Here is a 22265-nt window from a genome sequence, read left to right as displayed (position 1 = left end):
TTGATCAATTCTTTTCGAAAGGAAACTTCGCAAAATATGCGTCAGCAGACCCTTTCGGAGAAGGCGCGAAACTAAACCACCGCCGACGGACCACATTCTACAGACCACTCCGTGCCCGTCGGCTGCGGCCCGGATCCACTCGACACCTGTCCATATTTTCCGCAATTACTAGGAATGAAATTGAAAAATTCAGTGGCTTTAAATTTTTTTAGCTCTTGAAAGTGGGAAATGGCGCTTATTTTTGTTTAGGGGAATTTGATGGCCAGCCGTCCACACATCGTCGCACGCGGACAGTGTCTCCTGTTCCCGACGTGCATTTTAGCGTTAAATACAGGAGTAAAACTGTTATATTCAAACCTAAAGAGAAATGACATTTGCACAGTAAATCTCTGCTTGTTCACTTGTGAAATAAGTGTGGGAGAATAAAACCCCTCTTGCCCAGTTTCACAGCTGACGGCAACCAAAGCTCATTTGTGGATAAAGAGCGCAGATCGCGGGGGCTTTTCTGGGGCAAGCTAGCTGAGTAGAGGAATGCTACAAATGACATCATTAAGAGATTGCCTATGTAGGCGCTGTAGGGGCTTTTGGAGGTTGCAGCATGCTGCAGAGTTCGCGTCATTGCAAACCCTTTCATTTGGACTAATACTAAGCTATGTAGGCTTTTTCATCGCTGTGATGGAGGTTTAAGCAAAAGCCTTTCAAACAAATAATGTTTCGTCGTTTCCTTGCACCTTTTCAGGCACTCTTTCGCTGCTGTCAACTGGAAAAAGAGACCTACCGCAGAAACGCGAAAACAGAAATAGACGCCAACATCAACTTGATGACAGGGGAGAAAAGCAATCATTCAGAAAAACAAAAATGCAGGCGAAAAGGAAACAAATGGTGGAAGTGGATTACAATCTGCAGTTTAAAAAAACGCAGGAGGTCAGGCGCAGATTAGATGGGCAAACAATGGAAAGAGAGAGTAGCAAGCCAAAGAACAAACAAAAATAAGAGCAGACAAACAGCCAACCAGATGCGCCGGCAAACAAACGAACTGGCAAATAAACACAAGGGGAAAACAAAGACAAGTACAAAGAAAAGTGCAAAAATAAAGGTGAATCAGATAAAGTTGGCGCACTAGTGCAAACAAACAAAAGCACGCAAAGAAGAAGCAAACGAGACGCCTGATATATATATGAACAGGCACTGAGACAAGCAAACAACAAGACCGGACGAAATAAAAGAAACAAAACAAACAAATCAATCACAATTGATAGATTGGATAATAGAAAGTGTTTTAAGCAAATCCAGGCCTCAGCCACTAAATGCTCAGGGGTTGAGAAGGGGGCAAAGTTTGCACTTTCATTTGACGGCAGCAGCAGTAGTTTTTGCTGCTACTGTTGCTGGTGATGTGGCGGCTACAGCAGCAGCAGCAGCGACTGCAGCATCAACAATACGACCAGCAACAGGTGCAGCCGTTGTTGACCCCACGCACACTAAAAAGTAGGCCCGCTGACATTTGCTGCTTGTTGTGCTGTGAGTAAAGCCAATGCTGCTACTGTTGCTGCTAGTGCTGCCGCTGTTACTGCTACTGCTGCAGTTGCTGCTGCTGCTGCTGCTTTCTTTGCATCAAGGAGGAGATCATTCGCCTGAGTTCCGCGCACGCCTTAGCAGACGCAGCAGCTGCTGCTGCTCGAATGCCAGCAGCAGCGCAGCAGTGGCAAGAGTAGGAAAGCTGCTGCCAAGCAGCAGCTTACTTGAGGTTTAAGCCCCTAGTCTTGAACCTTAGAGTGTTAGTTTTCTCCTCATAACAGGTTCCAATGGTGAATTAATTTTGTGTCAATTTGGAATGCCAGCTTGAAATAAAACTAGACAGCATTTTGGAGAAAGATCGCAAGTGCAAGAAAGCTTAAGTGGCGCCTTCCTTGCTGTATTTAAAAACTTTTGACAGAGAAAAGGCAAAGATAAAACAGACAATACAACAGTCCCTTAGACCACTGCAACAGGTTCTGCAACAAGCGCAGCCGCTTCATGCGCAGCAAACCTGAACCAGGTGCAGCAATCAGCGGTAGCTGCCGCTGCTGTATCAATTGCAGCAACTGCAGCAGCAACACCTGCGGAAAGTGCGTCAGCACCTCAGCAGCTACGAAAATGTGCAAAGCACCGGCTGTCGATCCCTCAGCAGCAGCAGGAGCACAAGACCTGCTGCTGCTGCTGGTTTCAAACCAGAAAAGGTGTTGCGCTGCTGGCAGCAACGGCCATGGCAACGCGAGGACTGGGGAGTCACTGCACCTTTTCAAAATATAAGAGCATCAGATTTCCCCAGTTTGTTGGAGTGCAGCGAAGTCTTCCTAATATCTTCGTATTTGGGAATAATGGCAACAGAAATAGACTTCGGCAGCTTCTTAGAGCTGCGGAGGATGCAGCAGCAGCGACAGCGACTGTTATAGCAGCAGCAGCAGATCGTTGGGTCTATTCTGCTGCACCTCCTCAGAAAGCAGCTTGCCCTGATAAAGCAGCAACGAGGTCTTCCGCTTCAGCTGCTGCTTGCCCTATCCGCAACTCAAACAGGAGCTAGGCCACCGCTTCTGCGACAGCTGCAGCAGCAACTGCAGCAGCAGCAGCAGCAGAAACAGCAACCGCAGCAGCTACTAGGGTTCCGCTTGGTAGTCGTAGTCCGCCCGCGGTTCGTCGTCTTCGTCTGCCTGCACAGTGCTTCTGAGGAGGGTGCCTAAGTTGATAATTGAATTTTCGTTTGAAATGTTCAAAGGATAAAAAGAAACAAGTCCGAATTCCTCCAAGACAGAAGCAAAGGCCCGGTGAAGGTCACGGAAGTTCGCAGGCATGTTGTCCTGAGCACAGCAGCAGCAGCAGCAGCCGCAGCAGCAGCAGCAGCACATCCAGCGGCGAAGGGAGCAGCACTACGCCTGCGCTACAAACACAACCAGCAGCAGCAGCAGCAGCAGCAGCATCGGCAGCAGCAGCAGCTGTTGCTGCAGCTTACATCCAGTTCGTCCACTATTTGCTGCACGTCCTTTGAAAGCAGTTGTTCGACAACAATATCTTCTTCCGTTTCATCTGGGTCTGCGTCGTCCACCCGTACGGCGAAAGCTGAGGTGTCTATACACCTGCCGGCCCACTGGGCGCCCTCCGTGTCGGTTTGGTCTTCATCACTTTCCTCGCTTTCTTCTTCTTCGCTGTCCTCTTCCTCTTCGCGTTCGTCTGCGGCAGCAGCAGCTCTTGTTGCAGCAGCGCCTCTGGCTCTGTGGCTGCGTCTTGGCGCGCGCTTGCTGCTGCTCCCCCGGGTGGTGATGTTCAGCTTGCTGACCAAGTCGCACTTGGTCAAAATGTTGACGTGGGGGAGTTCGAAGAAAAGCATTGCGTTGAGAGCCAGCAACGAGCCGCTGATGGACTTGGCCGCGTCCGTGAAGAAGTTCACGTCCAGACAATAAGCCACGCAAAATCTGAATCCTTGTTTTTCCAAGTAGTTGAAGATGAATCGGAAAGAGTCGAGGTGTACGAACAGCTCGATTTGCCCGGGCAAGTCGAACAGCAGCAAGTCGTCTTCGCACAACTCCAGCAACTTCTCCTCTAGCCACTCCTTGTGCTGCTCCAAGTACTCAATGCAGAACACCAGAGAGCCGTTCGGGCCCAGTTGCAGCTCCTCTGCTGCGTCATCTGCTGTTATTAGTTCTCTTATGTCCACCAGGGGCTCGTAAGGCATGTACTCAGCAGCAGGGTCCAGGTTCACGCAGGCCACGCGGTGTCTAGAAACCTCGTACTGCTGCTGCAGGTAGTGACACAAAGTGCTCTTCCCGCTCCCCGCCGGGCCCATCAACAAAACCCCGTAACGAACCATTTTGCTGCTCCCCACACTCCGCTTCTTCGCTGCAGCTCGCTGCTCTCCCCCTGCTGCTGCTTCCGACGCTGTAGCAGCCACAGACGCTGCTGGTGATGCAGCTCCTGCTGCTGCTGCTGCTGTTGCTGCTGCTGACGGCGCTGCGGCAGCGGAATTTGCTCGCTGCAGCCTCTATTGCAGGTCTTGCTTCTTGAGCGTGAAGTTCGGGCTGCGCGCATGCAAGTCTTCTGCAGAAACTGCTGCAGTTCTTGCTGCTGCAGCGTTTGCTGCAGCAGCTGCGCCTGCTGCAGATGCTCCGGCTGGCAGGGCTCTTGGTGTCGTTTTGCTACCAATCTGGGGGCCTTTAGAAGCCACGCATACAAGTGGGGCTCCGCAGCGGCGTTGGTAACCCTCACTGCTGCTGTTGCTCCTGCTGCTGCTCCTGTGTTGCTGCTGCTGCTGCTGCTGCTGCTGCTGTTGCCGCTGCCGCTCTCTGCTGGTTGTTTAGTTGCGGCGGCTGCAGAAACCGCCGCTGCTGCCCCGGGATGCTTGCCTTCTGAGAAACTGCAGCGTCACTTCCTCGGGAATTTCTGTCCTGCTGCCTTCGCCGCTGCTGCTGCTGCTGCTGCTGAAGGCTGGAGAAGCACGCAGTGGTCAAATGCAGGCCTTTGTGTATCTGGAAGACATATTTAAAAACAAATTTGAGATTAATACGAAGGATAAAAGATACAGTTGGAAGTTAGGGGTCACTTGCCCAGGGAAGGCCCTGGAAAGCCCCGTTGCGCAGCAGCAGCAGCAGCAGGAGCAACAGCAGCAGCAGTAGTTGAACACTGAGGCTTTGTTTTGCTGCATTTACACCTCAGCCTTAGTTGGTTTCTGGGGATCTTGTTGGCTCAAGCGGTTTTCTTCCTTCCGCGGTGGGCCTTGTGGGGGGCCCATAAACCATAAACCCTAAACCCTAAGCCCTATGCCCTCGGCCTGCGAAGAACTCCTAGATCTTTGCCTCGACACTTTGTACTTTTAATTAGAGACAAATTCAAATTATATTACCGCGTTTGAGGCAGTAGCAGCAGCGACAGCTGCTTGTTTTTTAGCGCTCGTGCCCAGCCCCCACACGCATGCGCCAAACCCTAAACCACAAACCCTAAACCCTCGCTCCTAGTCCATCGTGACTAGAACAGGTGTTGGCTGCGGAGCTTACGCGCGCTGTGGGCGTCAGTGTGGGCGGCTGGGGGCCTTGGATCGGGAGGTGGACCAGAAAGAGGGTTTAGGGTTTAGGGTTTATTGTTTTCGTATTGAGAGCTTCCCTTGGGTTCAGGTTTATCCTCGGTTTCGGAGCTAACGGCTTTGTGCATGTGTGGCTTCTGCGTGGCCTGCACAGGGCGATTCTGCTGCCTAGGGTTCACCTAGGGTTTAGGGTTTAGGGTTTGCTGCGATGCCTGCCTCTGCCAACGACATATTCCCCTACGCCTCTGGCGGGGCCCCCTGCTGGGGGCCCCCCGAGAAGCCAAACAGCAAATCTGAGGATGACCATTTGCAGGAGGGTTTATCCCTTTTGGAGGTTTTGCCTTTCGACCTCAACCTGAAGTCTCCCCTCTTTTCTCAGCAGCTCTTCAGGTGCTGCGATTTCACATTCAACAGCGTGAGTCTGGGGTTTAGGGTTTAGGGTTTAGGGTTTAAACTATAGCAGATAGCGGCTGGCTAGGTTCGGCGCCAGGCCAGGGTTTGTGTTCGGCTGACAGACAGCTATGGGGAATTGAAGCCAGCCGTTGGGGGGCAACGCGACGCGCCGACTAGGGTTTAGGGTCTAGGGTCTAGGGTTTACGGCTTAGAGTTTAACATTTAGGGTTTATGGTTTGGAGTTGGGTGCGCCTGCAGAAGCAAAGAGACCCAAGGGGAGCGGCCCCAGTGGATGATGAGAAGGAATTCCACATGGTTGACAGCAAGCCAATGATGCGGCACAAGACCACAGGAGGTAGGGTTTTAATTTGAGGGTTAAGGGTCTAGGGTTTAGGGTTTTTCTGCTAGGGTTTAGAGGGTAGGATTAGGGTTTGGATTTTTTCTCAGGGTTTGGGGTTTAGGGTTTTGGACTGAGGGCTCATGAGCCAGTAACTCTATATAGTCGTCTGTCTGTGCTTTATAGCCCTCGGGAACTTGTTTTTGTTTTAAACCCAAATGACTTTGTTTCAAATTTAAAACTTGAATGGCCAATAAGTTTCGCCCGATTGCCCGCACGTCGCCTCTCCGTACTTGTCTACAGAGGGCTGGCTCAGCCGTCGCAGAGCCCCGGTGAAGCAGACGACAGCAGCATTTAACGAGAAGACAAAAGATGAAGAGGAGCTGAAATTGGGCAAAAAGGCAAAGAGTGACCAGAAGAAGCAGCAGCAGCAACAGCAAGTGCGGCTTGTTTCCGTTCATTTTAAAACAGCTGTTCGAGTTATTTCACTTCCACTGCAGTTTCGTATTTCGTTTGTGGAAAAATTCAGAAAATTAGCTCAAAGAAGTAGACTCAGGGTTTAGGGTTTAGGGTTTAGGGTTTGGGTTGAACAAACCCCCACCTGCAGTTCCTTCCTTCACCAACCAGAAAATATCCTTGAAGGAAGCAGAAAGCCCATTGCTAGGCAGCCTCGGCCTCAGTTCAACATTTTTGCTTCAGAAATTGAATATAATTTCGTCAAATTCAACTTCTTGATGTTTTTCTCTCAGGCAAGATACGCCCGCATCCACGCGCGCCACCGCGCCTTCTCTGAATGGTCCATTCAGCCCACCAACGACTGGCAGGTTCTGGCGGAGCTGCCGCTGCAGCAGCTGCACAAGCAGCAGATTGAAACTCGTAAGTGCAGCTTCAGTTCACGTGGTTCTAGTCTTCATATTCCTGGCATTGGGAGTTCCATTACTGGGGGCTGGTACAGCTCAGTTGGCTCTGTCTTTTCTAGCTTTCCCTTTTGGAACGGGTTCTAGGGGTTGGGCAGGCTGGGAATGGTTCCGCCAGCAGCAGGAGCAACAGCAGGAGCGAGAGCAACAGCAACAGCAGGAGCAACAACAGAAGCAGCAGCGGTTTTTGCTTGTTTGGAGCTGTGTATATTTTTCCTAACGGCAGAATGCGCAGCTGGATGTCTTTGCTAGTATCGAGTTTCTTTTGCCACTCCTACAGTGTTTTTTGTTCTTTATTCATGAGCGGTTATTAGTCGTTTGTTCATTATTCATTTATTCTCTTGTTTTGTTTCGTGCAGCACGTGTTACTGTTGAGGATTTGGAATGGCGCGGCACCTTGGGTGTCTACTCGCGGCAAGCTGACAAGATTTCCAGCAAACTGCCGGTGCCAATGCAAAACCTCAGCAGCAACTTCTACTACTACTGGGTCACCACACAAGATGACGAAGTCATCAGGGTCAGATTTGCTGCTGCTTTTGCTGCTGCTGCTGCTGCTGGGGATTGGGTTGGTGGAATGTTGGGGTGGAGCCGCAGCTGGTGATAGGTGTTATTGGTGCTGCGTCTGCTGTTGCTGCTTGTGCCGCTATTGAAAATTGCTGGGCTTGTCTTTTGCTGCAATGGTTGGGGGGCTTGAGGCTGCTGCTCCTGCAGCATTTGCGCTTTGTGCTGCTGCTGTTATTGCTGCTGCTGCTGCCGTCCTGCGGGCGAGCAATTTTCTGCCGTCGGTCAAATAAGTACATCCCCCGTTCCTCACTTTCACCTCCTGTAACAATTTGTAGACTTAGATCGTTTGTGAAGCGTTTTCTTTGATTATTTGCGCTTATGAACTGCAGGATTATATGCTAAACGGCAGCAAGCAGGTTGATGTTGCAGCAACCGACCAGGTACTGGCTTGCCTTATGGCGGCGCCTCAGTCCAAGTATTCGTGGCATCTTTACCTGACCAAGATTGACGGGAAAATCATTATCGACAAGGCCAACGGATCCATTGTGGATCTGCTCACCGTCAACGAAACGAGCATTGAGCCCCCTATGCAGGACGCAGAGGTGAGAGTTGAGTCTAGGGTTTAGAGTTTCGCATTTTGGAGAGTGTAGAGGGCGCCGCAGATTCTTAAGCGATGCAGCGAGGGCCACAGATTTGTAAAGGACTATGGAGTATGGTCAAGGGTTAGCCCTTTAGGACTAAAAGGTTGTTTGTAGAGCCTGTCGGGTTTGTGTGTAGAGCTTGCAGGGTTTGTCTATGATAGGACTGCCCAAGTTCGAGTGGCGCTAGGGTTTCAGAACTTGCGCAGTAACTGAAGATGGCATTATTGCGCTGGTTAAGGGGTTAACGCATACGGTTTAGGGTGTAACATTTGCGTTCAGAACCGCCTAAATCGCCCAGCAGCTCTAGGGTTTGAGGCTGTCCGTATCAACCAGAATTTGAGACAGCAGCTCTTGGTGCCCGGCGAAGTTGCTGCTGAGTATCCGCCTGCCCCGTTCGTAGAGAGTGGGGATACTCCCGCGACCATTGCTTATAGGTGAGAATGAAGTGCTGGAGCCGATTGCGGAAACTACTGGGTTCAGTTGCTTCTATTCAGAGGGTTTGTTGTGTTGGAGAGCTATTCCATTGTTCCATATATATGTCTACCGCAGGCATCTCACGCAAGAGGTGCTGCTGTTTGTTTTCCCATTTGCTCTTCTTTTTCTGTCTGTCTGGTGCATGCTTTTTCGCGTGTTTGTTTGCACCGTTACTCTCTTGCGCTTCTGCGTTTTGTTGCCTGCTGATCTGCGCGCGGGTCTTCGCCTTGTTTTTGCCGTCCTTCATGTATTTTTCGCCACGAATTAGTTAAAGAATAATTGTAATAATAACGAGAATGGGCTACTGTGCAATAAGCGAATCAACGGATGTTCCTGTCTCTCATCTCAGATACCGCCTCTTCACCATTCCTCCTCGCGCCGGACCAAACGCCTCTCGCCGCCCCATCAACATCCTTACAAGGTTTGTTACTCTTTTTTTGCTTTTGCATCTCTTTTTTATGTCGCGCGCTCTTTTTTTGTCCATTTACGCCCATCAGCTCGCCCCATCTGGTTCACGCCGGACCTCTTGCATTTCGCCTCCGTTTTCCTTGTGTTGCTGTTCATTCCCCCTTTTTCTTCAGCTTTTTGCCGCTCTGTTGCTGCCTCTCATTAGTTGGGTCTCAGCGTCTTTATCTGCCTTTTCATTTCCGTCTGCATTGGTGTCTTTCGACATCAGTTTCCTATGTCGTGCTCCCAGCGGTCACTTTCGTCTGTAATACCTGCATCCTGCAACTATATGTGTGCTTTCCCTTTGGCTCTGCATGCAGGGCTGAGGTCTACGCCAAGTCTCCAATGGCGCGCGCGGACCTGAAGGAAGCGAGAGAGGGTGACAACTTCATTGTGGATGGAGGAGGGTACATTTATACTTGTGCTCTTAACGAGATAGAGCCAAAAGGTGAGAGCGTGTTTGACTGCTTTTTTCATATTTTTTGCATGTCGATTCCTTAACTTATTGTTCGTTTGGATGCGCGGTCGCTCGTTGGACACTCCGGGTTCATCTAGCCCTGCGCCTTACAAAATTAGGCGTAAAGGCACCTTATTTTGCTTACTGATTGCTTTCCAGCTGTTTATGTGTGCATGTTCAGTGCTCATTTGATTTCTTGTGCGGCTTTGTTATTGCTGTTCAAGATGTATTCGTCGGCTGGCTTTCTTCACTGCGTGGGGGCTGTTGCAGTAAATTGTCCTCCCTTAGCGTTTCTGTTTACTATCGGTACCAGTACTATTTTGAGTATCCATAACTATCTTCTCGAATAGTATGTGTTTGCTTGTTCATTCCGAGCTGGCGCTACGGCTGATACGAAACCGAACGAGACGCATGTTGATTTATTTCCATACGTATTCATTTTTGCATGCTGATCGCCTTTTTCGGTTGTTCATCTCCTCATGATTTCTCTTTGCCTTGTAGGAAATCTGGCTTTGCTGCCCAATTCCGATTCGTTGCGGTGTATGCTGGGGTGCAGGGCAGAAGAACTGGCGCACTCTCTTAGAGAGCCAGCGTGGTGCTCTTTTGGCCACGGAGGTTCGCAATAACGCCTGCAAATTGAGAAAGTTTGTAACCTCAGCAATGATTGCCGGTTGTGATGAACTTCGACTTGGCTTTGTCGCCAGGAAGACGCCCAACGACAATGGTGAGAAAGAATTGGGTTGGAGGTTTCCTTCGTTTGCTCAATCGTTCCGATTGCGGACTCTGTTCTCAGTTTGGCACTGTTTCGTTCTCTTGTTTCAGTTCTATTTTTCGTTTCTTGCGACTGGTGCTTCTTCTGCATGTTGCCGCTTTTGTATTGACTTCTGTGAAGGCGCTTGCCGCAGTTGTATACCATTTCATTGGTTTCCGGCTTTGCCTCCCCATTTTTCGTTATTCATTATCGCAGTCAGTGTTGTTTTTGTTCTTTTCGCATTACAGAGCAGCACTTAATTCTGACGGTGCACAATTATCAGACAAGAGACCTGGGAAGGCAAATTGGTCTCCGGCCGGAAAACGCCTGGGGTATTGTGAGGGCTGTGCTCGATCTGCTCGAAGACAAGCCTGACGGCAGGTGAGAAGTTGAAAACAAGTAAACAGCAGCAGCCGCAATGTTTGTTGTGCATGCGCTCAATGCGGCATGCATGCAAGGGTGGCGGTGGCTGCGCAGATACGTGCTGCTAAAGGACCCAACGAAACCGATGATGCGCCTTTACTCGCGCCCAGAGGATGAAGAGGAGAGAGAAGAAGCAAACGAAGCCAACAGGGAGCAGGCAGAGGAGGAACAGTAGAGCGGAAGACAGACAAAACAGGAAGATTGTTCAACTCAAGAGCCCATCGAAGTCTGGCCAAAGAAGGAGACCCAGCAAATGCATGCACGAACAACGCGCGCATATGACACTGCATGCGCTTCCTTTGAATTCCTCAGTGCATGCAAGCGCGCATGCGCGTGCAGGCCCGCAGCTTGCATGGATGCAGATAAGCATCATGCGGTTTACTCGGGACTGGCAGTTCACGGCTGCATTGTTGGGGAGAGACAGAAAACTAATTATAATTGCGATGCATGCAGCCCACTATAGCGACGGGCGAGTTTTGCAGTAGCTGCTGTTGCTAGGGCTGTTGCTGCTGCTAGTGCTACTGGGGGGCCAACGCTGCTGCTGCAGCTGCCTCACTAGATATTGCTGCAGCAGTGCTGCGGGTGTAGCCAATGATACGCGGACGCTGTTGGAAATTAATTAAAATCAAAGACAACAGTGCGGCGAGGCTCAGTGGCTGGATCCTCTCCATGCCCCCCGACACCCCACAAATCCGGCTGCAGCAGCTGCTGCTGCTGCAATTGGAGCTGCTGCACTTACCAGCGAAAATCTGGTAACGGCCAAAGAAACAACAGCTGCTGCCGCTGCATCTCTGGCTGCAGCGTCTGCTGCCTCAGCTGCTGCTATTTTGCGGAGTACAAGAACAGCAACGGCAGCAGTAGCACTCGCCGCTGCTGTCGCTGTTGCTGCAGTTGCCAATTGTGCAGCAGCAGCCTACAGTTGACTGCTATGGGACGTAGTGGAAGACCCTCCTGAATGCAGTAGGTAGACAAGGGAAGTAAATCCTCGCTGATCTCAACGTTATTGCCACTGCGTAGTGTGCAGCAGCAGCAGCAGCAGCAAGAGCAGCAACGGCAGCAGCAGCACCAACAAAGACTAAGCTTACGGATTTTCCTCGTCCCTTCGCAAAAACTCCCTCTCCACAAGAGAACCTAAAGCTTGCTGCAGCTGCTCCTCAGCTGCTGCTGTCCTTGTTGGTCCCAGAACTGCAGCAGCCAGCGCTGCGTCGTCGGCCGAGCCCTCACGCTGCAGCAGCAGCAGCACACGCAGGCGCTCTAGCTGTTGAAATGCAAGAACAAACGGCATAAAAGCAAACACACAGAGGCACAAGTAAAAGCAGCAGCAGTAGCGCAGCAGCAGCAGCACAATTGCTGGCTCTCAACCGTGTCTTCCTCCAGTTACGCATTAAGCCCTACAGGAAGCAGCGCTAGATCGCAATCCTACTGCAGCCTTCATTGCTGAGGCTTTTCTGCACTAATTATGCAGCTTTTGAAACTTATTTGTTGCTCCGTAGCTGTGAAGTACCTTCAGAATTCGCACAAGAGCTGCCTCCAGCAGGATTTTCTTATCTGCTGCTGACGTGGGCGCCTCTTCCTTCTTGCTCTGTACCTTCGTCTCCTTCTTTTGCTGCTTTGCTTCAGCAATGGCAGCCAAAGATAGCGCAGGACAGCAGCGGATGTACTGCCACTTGCTGCTACTGCTGCTGCTGCTGTCGCTGCTGCTGCAGAAGGTCTCGTTCACCCGCAGCAACCAACCACCAGCAAGTTTGGCCTCCAGATCATCAGCAAATGCCTTGCGGTCCCTGCCATCTTCTTCATGTTGCTGCTGCTGCTGCTGCTGCCCTCTCCGCTGCTCCTGCTCCTCTGCTTGCCCCTGCAAATGCCCTGGAGGACACAGCATCAGCAGTGGGAGAGGCCGCAGCAGCGATGCTGCTGCTTCAGTAATCTCTGCAGGTCGAAATTTCGTCTCCGCCTCTATTTCTTCTAGAGAAATGCCCCTTGCTGCTCTCGCGCTGCAGCACAAACAGTGGCGCAAAGTGCTTCCAGTGCAGCAGCAAAGCAGCAACGAGCAGCAGGAAAACAGACCAGCAGCAGCAGTGGAAGCACTTACTCATCATTGAATAGCAGCAGGATCGTAGCAGCATATGGGTCAGTCTCTAGCAGCGTCACAAGAGGCCCTGAGCTAGTGGCTGTGGGGCTTTTGATGCAAGCATTGCTGCTGCTGGGGTTCTTGCTGCTGTTCCTGCTGCAGCTGCTGCTGCTGCTGCAGCTACGAGCCGCCTGCGAGGGTGGAGGCTGGAGCCGCTGGCTTTGCCTTCTGATGCAGTTGCTGCTGTTTTCCTCGCTGACTGCAACAGCGGCCGCAGCAGCTGCTGCTGTTGCTGCTGTTGCTGGGGTGTACAGAGATGTTGCGAATGTCACTCTGCTGCAGTGCATCTGCCACGCCAAAACCCTGCTGGAGTACTTGCCAGTGTAGAAAGCAGTGAAAGACACTATGGGCTGGGAAAGCTGCGGGGGCAGCAGCAGCTGCGTGCTGTTTCTTAAGTCTCTTTGCCTCTCCTCCACAGCCCAGCAGTTCCAGCGCAGAATGAGCGCGCTGAACTGCTGCTGCGGATACGGGAGCCGCAGCAACTCGGGCGTCTCGTCGGCATCATCTAGCTGCTGTAGCAGCAGCTCTTGCTGCAGTCGCTGCTGCTGCGCCTGCTGTTCCCTCTGGGAGTTGTGTTCCTGCTGCTCCTGCTGGTGCTGCTTAGCCAACTGCTGCTGCTCCTTCTGGTGCTGCTGCCGCTGTCGCTGCAGCTGCAGTTGTTGCAGCCGCTGCGAGCTGCGCCCTCGCTGCTGCTGCTGCTGCTGCTCTCGGCTGATCTGCACAGTTTCTCGAAGGTGCCGCATGCACATTTGGTGCGTCTGCTGCCTCTGCCGCTCGTCAAGCTGCTGCTGCTCCTGCTTCCGCTGCTGGTGCTCCTGCTGCCGCTGCTGCTGCTGGAACTCCCTCGACAGCAGCGCACTTGCTTCTATGTCTCGTGGCATTGCAGCAATGCGCACTGTCGCTTGCAGGTCCGCCCCTGCGTGCCTCTGCAGAAAGACAGAAAAAAAAAAGAATAAAATAAATGGAATAAACTCTGGATGGGAGTGAGGCACAGGGGAGGAAAACCAAGTATGAACTTCAAAGTGCCGAAATGGAAACAAATGAGCTCAGCAGCAGCTGAGCAGGGAGCGCTGCAGCAGCCCCGGTGCAGCAGCAGCAGCAGCACAGCAGCAAGAAGAGAGCTCTAGCAGCTGCTGCAGGTGCACACCTCGAGAAGATCTGCAATCAGCTTCTCCTGCTCTATCCCCCTGCAGCCGCGCAGCAGCAGTCTATCTCCCAGGTGTCTCTGCAGCAGAAACCCAATGCACGAAAAAAGCTGCAGCATTAACGGCAGCAGCAGCAGCAGCTCTCCTGGACTGACGGCGCAGCACCAACAACCGAGCAAAGAGGTGCGAGCTGCTGCCGCTGCAGCTGCTCCTCGCGTTGCTGTTGGTGCTGCTGCTGCCGCTGTAATCGAGGAGAGCAGCAGCACAAAAAATAATAGCCAACCAGCAGCAGCAGCCGCCACTACAGCAAAGTTACCCTGTAAGCCTCAAGGAAGCCAGCTCTGTCCGGCATGTTCTGCAGCAAGGCGACAAGGTGGGCCTGCAGCAGCACAGCAGCAGCCACAGCAGCAGCAATGCAAGGCGGGCCTATTGCTGCTCTGCATTAAGTCCCGTATAGCTGCAGCAGCTCGTGCGTATCTTCACTCCAAGCAATCATGTCAGTGGCTGCTGCCGCTCCTGCAGCAGCTGCTGCTGATACTGCAGCAGCACGAGCTGCGGCGCCCCTTCCAGCAAGCGAACTGTTAGAAGCACAGAGTCTGGCAGCAACAGCAGCAGCAGCAGCAGCAGCGCACCGCAACTTTCTTGGTTTGTGAATATCTCTGCAGCCGTGGAAGGAACCGATCCCAGTAGAGGCAGAGTGAAGCTGCTAAGGAAGAAACGTGAGAGAGAGCGTCCCTTATGGCCTGAAAAACAGCAGCAAACCCTAAACCCTTACGGGCTGAAAAACAGCAGCAAACCCTAAACCCTAGCTGCACTGCAAAACGCCTAAACCCTAGCCCTGCGCCCAGCGGCTCAAGCTGCAGCAAAAGGCAGCAAGAGGTAGCAAAGGGGCTCCAGCCAAACCCTCCACTTGACAGAAAAAAGGAAAAGCAAGGAAGGCAAAAAGAAACAAAGACAAGAGATGCACCTATCAGCTAAAGAATATAAATAAAAGCGGAAATTCAAAGGATCAGAAGCAGAAAGGAAAACGCAGAGCCACAAGTGCAGCAGCTGCTAGGAAATCTTTTGCTGCTTCTAATTCCCTAGTCATCACTGGAGCAGCATCTTTAAAGAGACAAGCAGCAGAAAAGAAGAAAACTGCGGAAGACAACAAATAGATGAAAAATAAAAAGAACAAAAAAAGGGGCCCAACAGCAGCAGCAGCAGCGCCGCAGCGCGAAGCTGGGGGCCCCAAGAGCCGGAGCTGGAGGGGGGAAATACGAGAAAAAGACTCAAATAGCAGCAGCAACAGCAGCAGCAGCAGCAGAAATAAAAGAGAACAAGAAGAAAAAAGAATTAAAAATAATCTCACCGTTCCTATTACCTCCACCATTCTCGCGTCTCCTTTAAAAACAAAATCTATGAGCCTCCCGACTTCTCCCTGGAAGTCCAGCAGCCGCCGGCAGGCCACGCCCTGGGGCCCCTCCAACCAGTCCTCTTCGCGCTGCTGCTGCTGTTGCTGCTCCAGCTGCGTCTGCTGCTGCTGCTGCTTCTTTACAGAAGAAACGCGCACAGAGCCCCGTCCTCTGCTCTTGCCCGCAGGAAGGTCCTGCTGCAGCAGTCCAGTCTTGCTGCCGCTGCTGGTGCTGCTGCTGCTAATGCTGCGAGTGACACGGCGGCTTGGTGGGTCGGCTGCAGCCTTTGTCTGTGCCCCTGCAGCAGCAGCAGCACCAGCAGCAGCGACTTCGCTGCTGGCTGCTCCACGTGTTTGCGGCTTCTCTGTAGGCGAGGCAGCTCGCGCTCCTGGCGCTGCTGATCCAGCAGCAGCTGCTGCTGCTGCTGCGGCCTGTACTGCTGCAGCAGTCCGCAGCGGCTCGGTGATCTGCAGAACGCGGGCTGAGATGGCTTCTCTAACGAGAGCAGCAACCAGATCTCTGGGCTTTTGCTGCCGCTGCTGCGTTGGCCTGTAGAGCCGCAGCAGCCTCCAGACAGAGTGCAGCAGCAGCCGACGATGCTTCAGAAGCAAACACAAGTCTATCACCCCACCGCTGCTGCTGCTGCTGCTGCTACTGCTGCTGCTGCTGCTGCTGGCGTTGCACTCGCTGCTGCTAGGTCTAAAACTCAAGTTGCTGCCGCTTGTGGAGCTGCTGCTGCAGGCGTTGCTGCTGCCGCCGCCACTGCTGCTGCTGCACTCCCAGATGCCGTGTCCTCCCACATCCCACCCCGTTTCCTCGACAGGTTCACTCTGCTGCTGCTGCTGCTGCTGCTGCTGGCTCTGTCCCTGCTGGTAGGGCGCAGCATGGAGGTCGTTTACGAAGGCGTGCTGCTGCAGCAGATCCGTGAGACCCCCAGGCCCACACAAGACAAAATGCAAACAATCCATTACTGCTATTTTTGAGGCCTTCTGCAGCAGGTTCTGCTGCAGTCGCGGCCACAAGGCAGCAAGCTTGAAGACTTGCTGCTCCCCAAACAGCAGCATGTGCACGCGCTCTGTGTAGCTGCTGCAGCTCAGCCCCACTTCTGTTTGCTGCTGCTGCAGGCGACGCAGCAAACGCGCCTCACATACGCGCAGCTTCAGCTGCCGAGGCTGCTGCTGCTGCTGAGAGCTCGAGTGACCTTCGCAGCAAGTGCCACTGCCGCAGCTGCAGTATACTGTCACGGTGACTGTCTCATCCTCTTCTTTTGTTGCTGCTGCTGAAGGCAGTGCTGCCGCTCGCGCTGCAGCAGCAGCAGCTGCTGCTGACGAATCGCAACACGCCCGCAACCAGCACGTGCCAAGTGTACGCGTCCGCTGATGCAGTCGCTGCTGCTGTGCTGTTGCTGCTGCTGCTGCTGCAGCGCAGTCTGCTGCAGCAGCAAAGTCAATTCGCTGCTGCGGATGGTGCTGCTGCAGCAGCTGCTGCTGCGCCTCTGGCGGAGCAGCGGCAAGGTCCTGTAGCAGCCACTCCCTGGACTTGCTGCAGTAATAGCTCTCCGATTCCGTCAGCATGGAACTGCAGAGACACCCAAGAAGCAGCAGCAGCAGCAGCAGCAGTCACAGCAAAAGCAAACGTAGCCTCAGACTTGTCCACGAGGCAGCGAAGCAGCAGACATGGCAAGACAAACAGCAGCAAGACAAATTAGCTGCATATCCCGTGAGACAACTGCAGCACAAAGGAAAGCAGCAGCAGCAGCACTCACTGCTGCAAGTCGTCAAAGAAACGGCCAGTTGGCTGGTGGTGCTGCTGCTGTTGCTGCAGCTGCATGTGGCGTTGATGCAGTAGGTGCTGCTGCAGCTGCTGCCGCAGCTGCTGCCTCTCCACCCTTTGCTGATGATCCCTTGTGACTGTTCCCTGCTGCAGTTCCTGCAGCTGCTGCTGACTCAGCTGCTGGTGCTGCTGAGCAGCCGCAGCTTGCTGCCACTGAGCAGTCACAGTTGATTGGCGCTGAGCCACAGTAATGTGCTGCTGCCGGGCAGCAACAGTTTGCTGCTGTCGTGCAGCAGCAGCGTGCTGCTGCTGCGCAGCGGCAGTCTGCTGCTGCCGCCGGGCAGCAGCGGACACGGAAGAAGTATCTCCACTTTGAGGCGAAGGAAGAAGACGCCATTGTACCACGCGCATCGCCCTGCTGCGCCCGCTGTTGCTGCTGCTGCTGCTGCTCCTAATCTTGTCGCTTAGGGCCCTGGAGTTCTCAGGTTGCTGCTGCGCGGCTTGATTGTACGCTGAACATTCCGCTCCCGCTCCTGCTGCTGCTGCTGCTTCTGCTGGGAAGGACTCAAGAGCAGCAATATGGGGTTCCCCCAAGCAGCACAGCATCAGCATTAGTTTTCTAAAGGAAGCAGGATCAATGCCATGGTACTGCGGCTGCAGCAGCACCAGCTGCTGCTGCTGCTGCTGCTGTGACTGCTGCAGCTGCTGCCTGTAGCCAGCAACTGTTGCAGTAAGAGCCTCTACAGTTCGTCTGTGTATTTGGGCATACACCTGAAAAACAGCACAAGTTATCTGCCCCAGCAGCACTAAATAGAGGCACGGCAGCAGCAGCAGCAACAGCAGCAAAACAGGCAGCAGCAACAGCAGCAAGAGGCAGCAACAACAGCAGCAAAAGAAGCAGGCCCCGCCCCACGGAAGCAGCAGCAGCAGCCACACGGGGAGCAGCAGCAGCAGCAGCAGAAGCCTCCTTACGCAGGTTTGGAAAACAGCTAAGGCACACAGCAGCAAGTTTGGAGTGTCTCCTATTTCTTTTCTTCTTCCTGTGAAGAATCTGTCTAAATAGCAAAAACCCCTCATAAGCCAATAAACTAGGTGTCCATACACCTCCCAGCAGCGCAGCAGCCGCTGCAGCAGCGAAGTGCCGCAGGCGCTGCAGCTGCACAGCAGGCCGTCTTCGCGGTGCTGCTGCAGCGGCTGCTGCAGCACGCGGCGAGCGTGCAGCTGCACGGGAAACGCCTGCTGCTGTTGCAGCTGCTGCTGCTGCGGCGGCTGCTGCTGCCTGCCCGTGCAGCGCAAACAGCCGTGGGGCCTGCGGGTCTCCATAGCAGCTCTTTCGCGATCGCCTGCAGCAGCAGCGCCGCCAGCTGGGCAGCTGCTGCGGCAGCACTTGCTGCTGTCCCTCTCAGCTACTCGACAATCTGCGCAGCAGCATCTCTCGGGCAAAGAGACACCAGGTGCGCTGCTGCCTGCAGCAGCAGCAGCAGCAGCGGCAGCTACTGCTGCTGCTGCTGCTGCTGCGGACGCTGGCGCCACTTGCTGTGCAGTTCTTGCTGCCGCCACTGCGTGCTGCTGCTGCTGCTGCTGCTGCTGCTGCACAATGAGCCGCAGCTGCTTCGCAGCCCACTCCGCAAGAGATATACGGAAGAGACAATACACTTGGAAGGCTGTCTCCTCTGTCTCCGTCAATTGCTGCACCAAAGAATAAGCAGCAGCAAAATGGTCTCGCGAGGGCAGCAGCAGCGGGTCCAGTGTCTCTGCGTACTGCAGCACGGGCCGCACCCACAGCTGCTGCAGCATGCTTATCGCTTCCACGGCGGCCACGCTGCGAGGCAACGCCGTAGCAGCACTTGCTGCTGCTGCAGCCGCTGCCGCTGTTGCTGATATGCGAGAGGACGAAGAACCTGAGGCACAGCTGCTGCTGCTGCTGCTGCTACTGCCGACATTATCGCTACTCTGAACTTGGCCAACGGCATCCACATTGGTGCTCCCGCCGTTGCTGCTGCTGCTGCTGCTGCTACTGGAGCAGCAGCTGCAGCTGCTGCAGGAGCAGGCAGTGCTGCCGGAACACCTACACGGCGCAGCTCGTTGTTTTTTAGCACAGGACTGCAAAGCAGCAGCTGCTGCAGCCGCAGCAGCGCGCCTTCCCCTGCTACTGCTGCTGCTGCTGCTGCTGCTGCCACTTGAATCTCGTAAGGATTCTGTCCCAGGCTGCTCTGCAGCAGCAGCAGGGGCTGCTGCTGCTGTTGCTGACTCTGACTCTGGCGGGGCCAATCGCACCACGCTTGCTGCTGCCTGTGCCTCTGCTCTGTCGCCCTCAGAAGCAGCAGGAGCAGCAGCAGGAGCAGCAACAGCTGCAGCCCCAGCTGCAGCCGCAGCATCATCACATGTAGCAGCAGCAGGAGCAGGCTCGTTCCCCTGCTGCTGCTCCGCCGCCTGCTGCCTCCTGTGCCTCTTACTATGGCTTGGATGACCTGCAGCAGCACCAAGACGCTTTCGTGCTGCTGCTGCTGCAGCAGCAGGACGGCCAGACTCCGTCCTGACTGTTGGGGTCGCCTCACCCCCTTCTGCTGCTGCTGCTGCTGCTGCTGCTGCTGCTGCCCCTGCTGCAACTGCGGCTGCTGCAGCTGCGTCGTTTGGTGTGGACAAACAATGCGAGCTAGCTGCTCTTAGTGCCCGCCTGCTGCTGCTGCTGCTGCCCTGGGTGGAGGCAGCAGCAGCAGCAGACGGGGCAGCAGTAAAACCAAGAGCAGCAGCTCTTGCTGCAGTCTCTGGCGCTGAGACTGGCAGCCGCTGCGGAACTGTGCTGCCCCCAACTGCTGCAACAACGCCAACAGCTGCTGCTGCTACGGGAGCAGCTGCTGTCTCTGCTGCATTTGCTGCTTCTGCTACAGTTTCTGCAACACCAGGAGTTTGCTGCTGCTGCTTGGCTGCTTCTAGTCCCGAAAGAGGAGAAGCGGCAAGATCCTCTGCGCCCGAGAGCAGGGCGCAGTAGACTACTTCTGTGGTGTCGAAGCCATTCTGCTGCTGCTGTTGCTGCAGCTGCTGCTGCTGCAGCTGCTGCTGCTGCAGCTGCTGCTGCTGCAGCTGCTGCTGCTGCAGCTGCTGCTGCTGCAGCTGCTGCTGCTGCAGCTGCTGCTGCTGCAGCTGCTGCTGCTGCAGCTGCTGCTGCTGCAGCTGTTGCTGCTGCAGCTGTTGCTGCTGCAGCTGCTGCTGCTGTCGGGTTCGCGCAGCCCTGCTGAAGTGCTGGTGCGTAGGAGAGTCTGCTGCTGCTGCTGCTGCTGAGTCCACAGAACGGTGCGAGGAGACTTTCGCTGCAAGCTGCTCAGCCGGTACTGCTGCTGCAGCTGCTGCTGCTGTTACTGCTGCTACAGTGCTGCTGCTGCTGCTGCTGCGGAGAGGACGACGGCGCCTGGGGGTGGTCCTAAGGCCAGCTCTCGGAGACATGTCTGCTGCTGCCACCGACACAGAAGCAACAGCAGCAGCAACAGATGCTACTGCTCCTGTGATGCGCCTCTTGCTGGATGAAGCTCTCGGTGGTGGCCCTAATGCTGCTGCTGCTGTTGCTGCTGCAGATTCTTGCCTCGTTTCAGCTACTGAGCAGCCACCGGCCACAGCAGCACGGTCCATATCGCTGCTGCGGGTCCTGCTGCTGCTGCTGCTTCTTTCGCCGCCTTCGCTGCCCCCAGTTCCGTGCTGCAGTTGGCAAGTGCTGCCCAGAATCGCTGCAGCAGGTGCCGCTGCAGCTGCTGCTGCTGCTGCTGCTATTCTGGATTCAGCGGGAAGAGGGAGCCTTCCTGCCGCTGCTGGCGCTGCTGCTTCATGTAGGTCGGCGGGTTCTACTGCTGCTGTTGCTGCTGCTGCTACTAGACTTCGTAGGCCAGTTGGCGTGGCCGGTGCAGCACCAGACGGAGGCTACTGCTTCCAAATAAGCAGCATGCGCTGCCGCTGCTGCTGCTGCTGCTGCTCGAAAAAGCAGTTAACTACAAAAAAAAATATGCCGCCGTGCTCGGGTAAACGCCGCTATTGCTGCTTCCCCTCCCACGGCTTCTACTGGTCTTGCTACGGACCGCTCCCGCTGCTGCTCCTGCTGCTCCCGCTGCTGCTGCACCAGCCGCTGCTCCTTCTGCTCTTGTTTAGGGAACATTACTTTACAGGCAGAATGCCCAAGAGCCTTGCAGGAATGCAGCTGCTGCTGCAGCAACAGCCTGGCAGGAAACGCTGCAATTCTTGTAGTATTTAAACACACTTCTGCCGCTGCATGTGTTGCCGTTGCTACTGCTGCTAGCAGCAGAGACTGAAGATTTCTGCTGCTCTAGGAAAACCTTAAAACGAGAAACGCAGCAATGTAATGTGCAGTATTTACTACCGCAATGCCGCAGCTGCTGCTGCAGGCTGGCTGGCTGCTGCTGCTGCAGCTGCAGAATTGATATGTACTCACACAAGACTGCAGTTTTCTTACCCTTCGTCAACGTTTCTAGATATTTAAAAGATACAACCCGACCCAGAGACTCTCCTAAATCCCTGTACCCTCTGTCATTTGGCAACGAACCCCCCTTGGGGCTGTGTACCACCGCGTCACCGGAAGGTCTGGGCAATCAGGGTTCAGGGTCTCGGGCTTAGAGCTCTACACTGAAGCTCCCCTTCAGCGTAGAGTCATTTTGGCTGCTGAGGCTCTGCGTTTAAAGCCTGAGGGTTTGGCTCGTCGCAGCAGCGCAGGGGAGCGGCGGTGCACGCTCAAGGCGTTGAGCCCACAGCTTAACGCCGCTGCATTGAACACTGTCGTGGCTCCCCAAGCAGCCCAAAAGAATGCTAAGGTAGCCTTCCACAGCCCCTGTTCTCGTGTCCCCTGCTGCGAGCTGCATGCGAGCGGGGGAGACACGCAGACAGCCTGCAGCAGCAGCAGGAACAACTCGCGCAGGCAGCACCTTTACCCCGCGGCGAGTCTTGCTGCGGGTGACTGCTGTGCCACTAGGCTCCACAGGCTGGCCCTACTGGCCTTCAGGCTCCCCTGCATGCAATGTGGCTAAAACTTAGAAAAGTCTGAACGATTTGTTCAATAAATGGCCAGCCACCGACAGCCAAGAGGGTGTGCGACGGAGGGAAAGCAGATGCAGGGGTGAAAACCCCAAAGAGATAACGTAGCAAAGGGATGTGGGGGATCAGCCGCGCCCCCACTGTCAAGTGTTACTGGGCTTTCAGTCAGGAGCGAAGGTTACCATTTACGTAATGAAAGGGGCTTCGTCTGACTCCTACGTGTTTCCTTCAAGCTCCACAAGTACTTTCAAACCCAGAAGGGCCAAAGAAGCCCAAATAGCTCCTTTAAAAAGCGAAAGATTCAACTCTGTTTCCAGTCTGGCCTTCCTGAGGCCTTCGGTTTCCTTGGGTATGCAGGTGTTCCCCACGCTGCACCAGTGACACAGCGAGCCCCAACCCC

At 54.2% G+C, this 22265-nt stretch overlaps 3 protein-coding genes across 3 annotated transcripts; 1 reads left to right on the top strand and 2 right to left on the bottom strand.

Annotated features, from left to right (window-relative positions):
* Window positions 1-2633: 2633 nt before the first annotated feature.
* Window positions 2634-3841, bottom strand: ETH_00027690 (conserved hypothetical ATP binding domain-containing protein, putative; the record flags this gene model as incomplete). The annotated part of the gene is made up of 2 exons (XM_013372681.1): window positions 2634-2834; window positions 2987-3841. 2 exons carry the CDS (start codon window positions 3839-3841, stop codon window positions 2634-2636), a joined length of 1056 nt encoding a protein of 351 aa, XP_013228135.1.
* Window positions 3842-5255: 1414 nt separating this feature from the next.
* Window positions 5256-10566, top strand: ETH_00027685 (eukaryotic translation initiation factor 3 subunit 7, putative; the record flags this gene model as incomplete). The annotated part of the gene is made up of 12 exons (XM_013372680.1): window positions 5256-5462; window positions 5699-5795; window positions 6081-6217; window positions 6527-6653; window positions 7054-7211; window positions 7588-7800; window positions 8119-8273; window positions 8663-8734; window positions 9081-9208; window positions 9774-9941; window positions 10217-10349; window positions 10446-10566. The coding sequence occupies 12 exons, from the start codon at window positions 5256-5258 to the stop codon at window positions 10564-10566; spliced, it is 1716 nt and encodes a 571-aa protein (XP_013228134.1).
* A 906-nt stretch (window positions 10567-11472) lies between these two features.
* On the bottom strand, window positions 11473-20975 carry ETH_00027680 (uncharacterized protein; the record flags this gene model as incomplete). Its single annotated transcript, XM_013372679.1, has 10 exons — window positions 11473-11616; window positions 11896-12382; window positions 12481-13445; window positions 13667-13744; window positions 13981-14043; window positions 14297-14407; window positions 15016-16636; window positions 16824-17602; window positions 17804-20597; window positions 20899-20975. The coding sequence occupies 10 exons, from the start codon at window positions 20973-20975 to the stop codon at window positions 11473-11475; spliced, it is 7119 nt and encodes a 2372-aa protein (XP_013228133.1).
* Window positions 20976-22265: the final 1290 nt, after the last annotated feature.

The sequence above is a fragment of the Eimeria tenella genome, genomic scaffold (genome assembly GCF_000499545.2).
Source record: "Eimeria tenella Houghton genomic scaffold, Eth_scaff103, whole genome shotgun sequence".
NCBI lineage: Eukaryota > Apicomplexa > Conoidasida > Eucoccidiorida > Eimeriidae > Eimeria > Eimeria tenella.
Note: the sequence above shows the minus strand (reverse complement) of the source record. Positions and strands in the feature narration are given on the sequence as shown.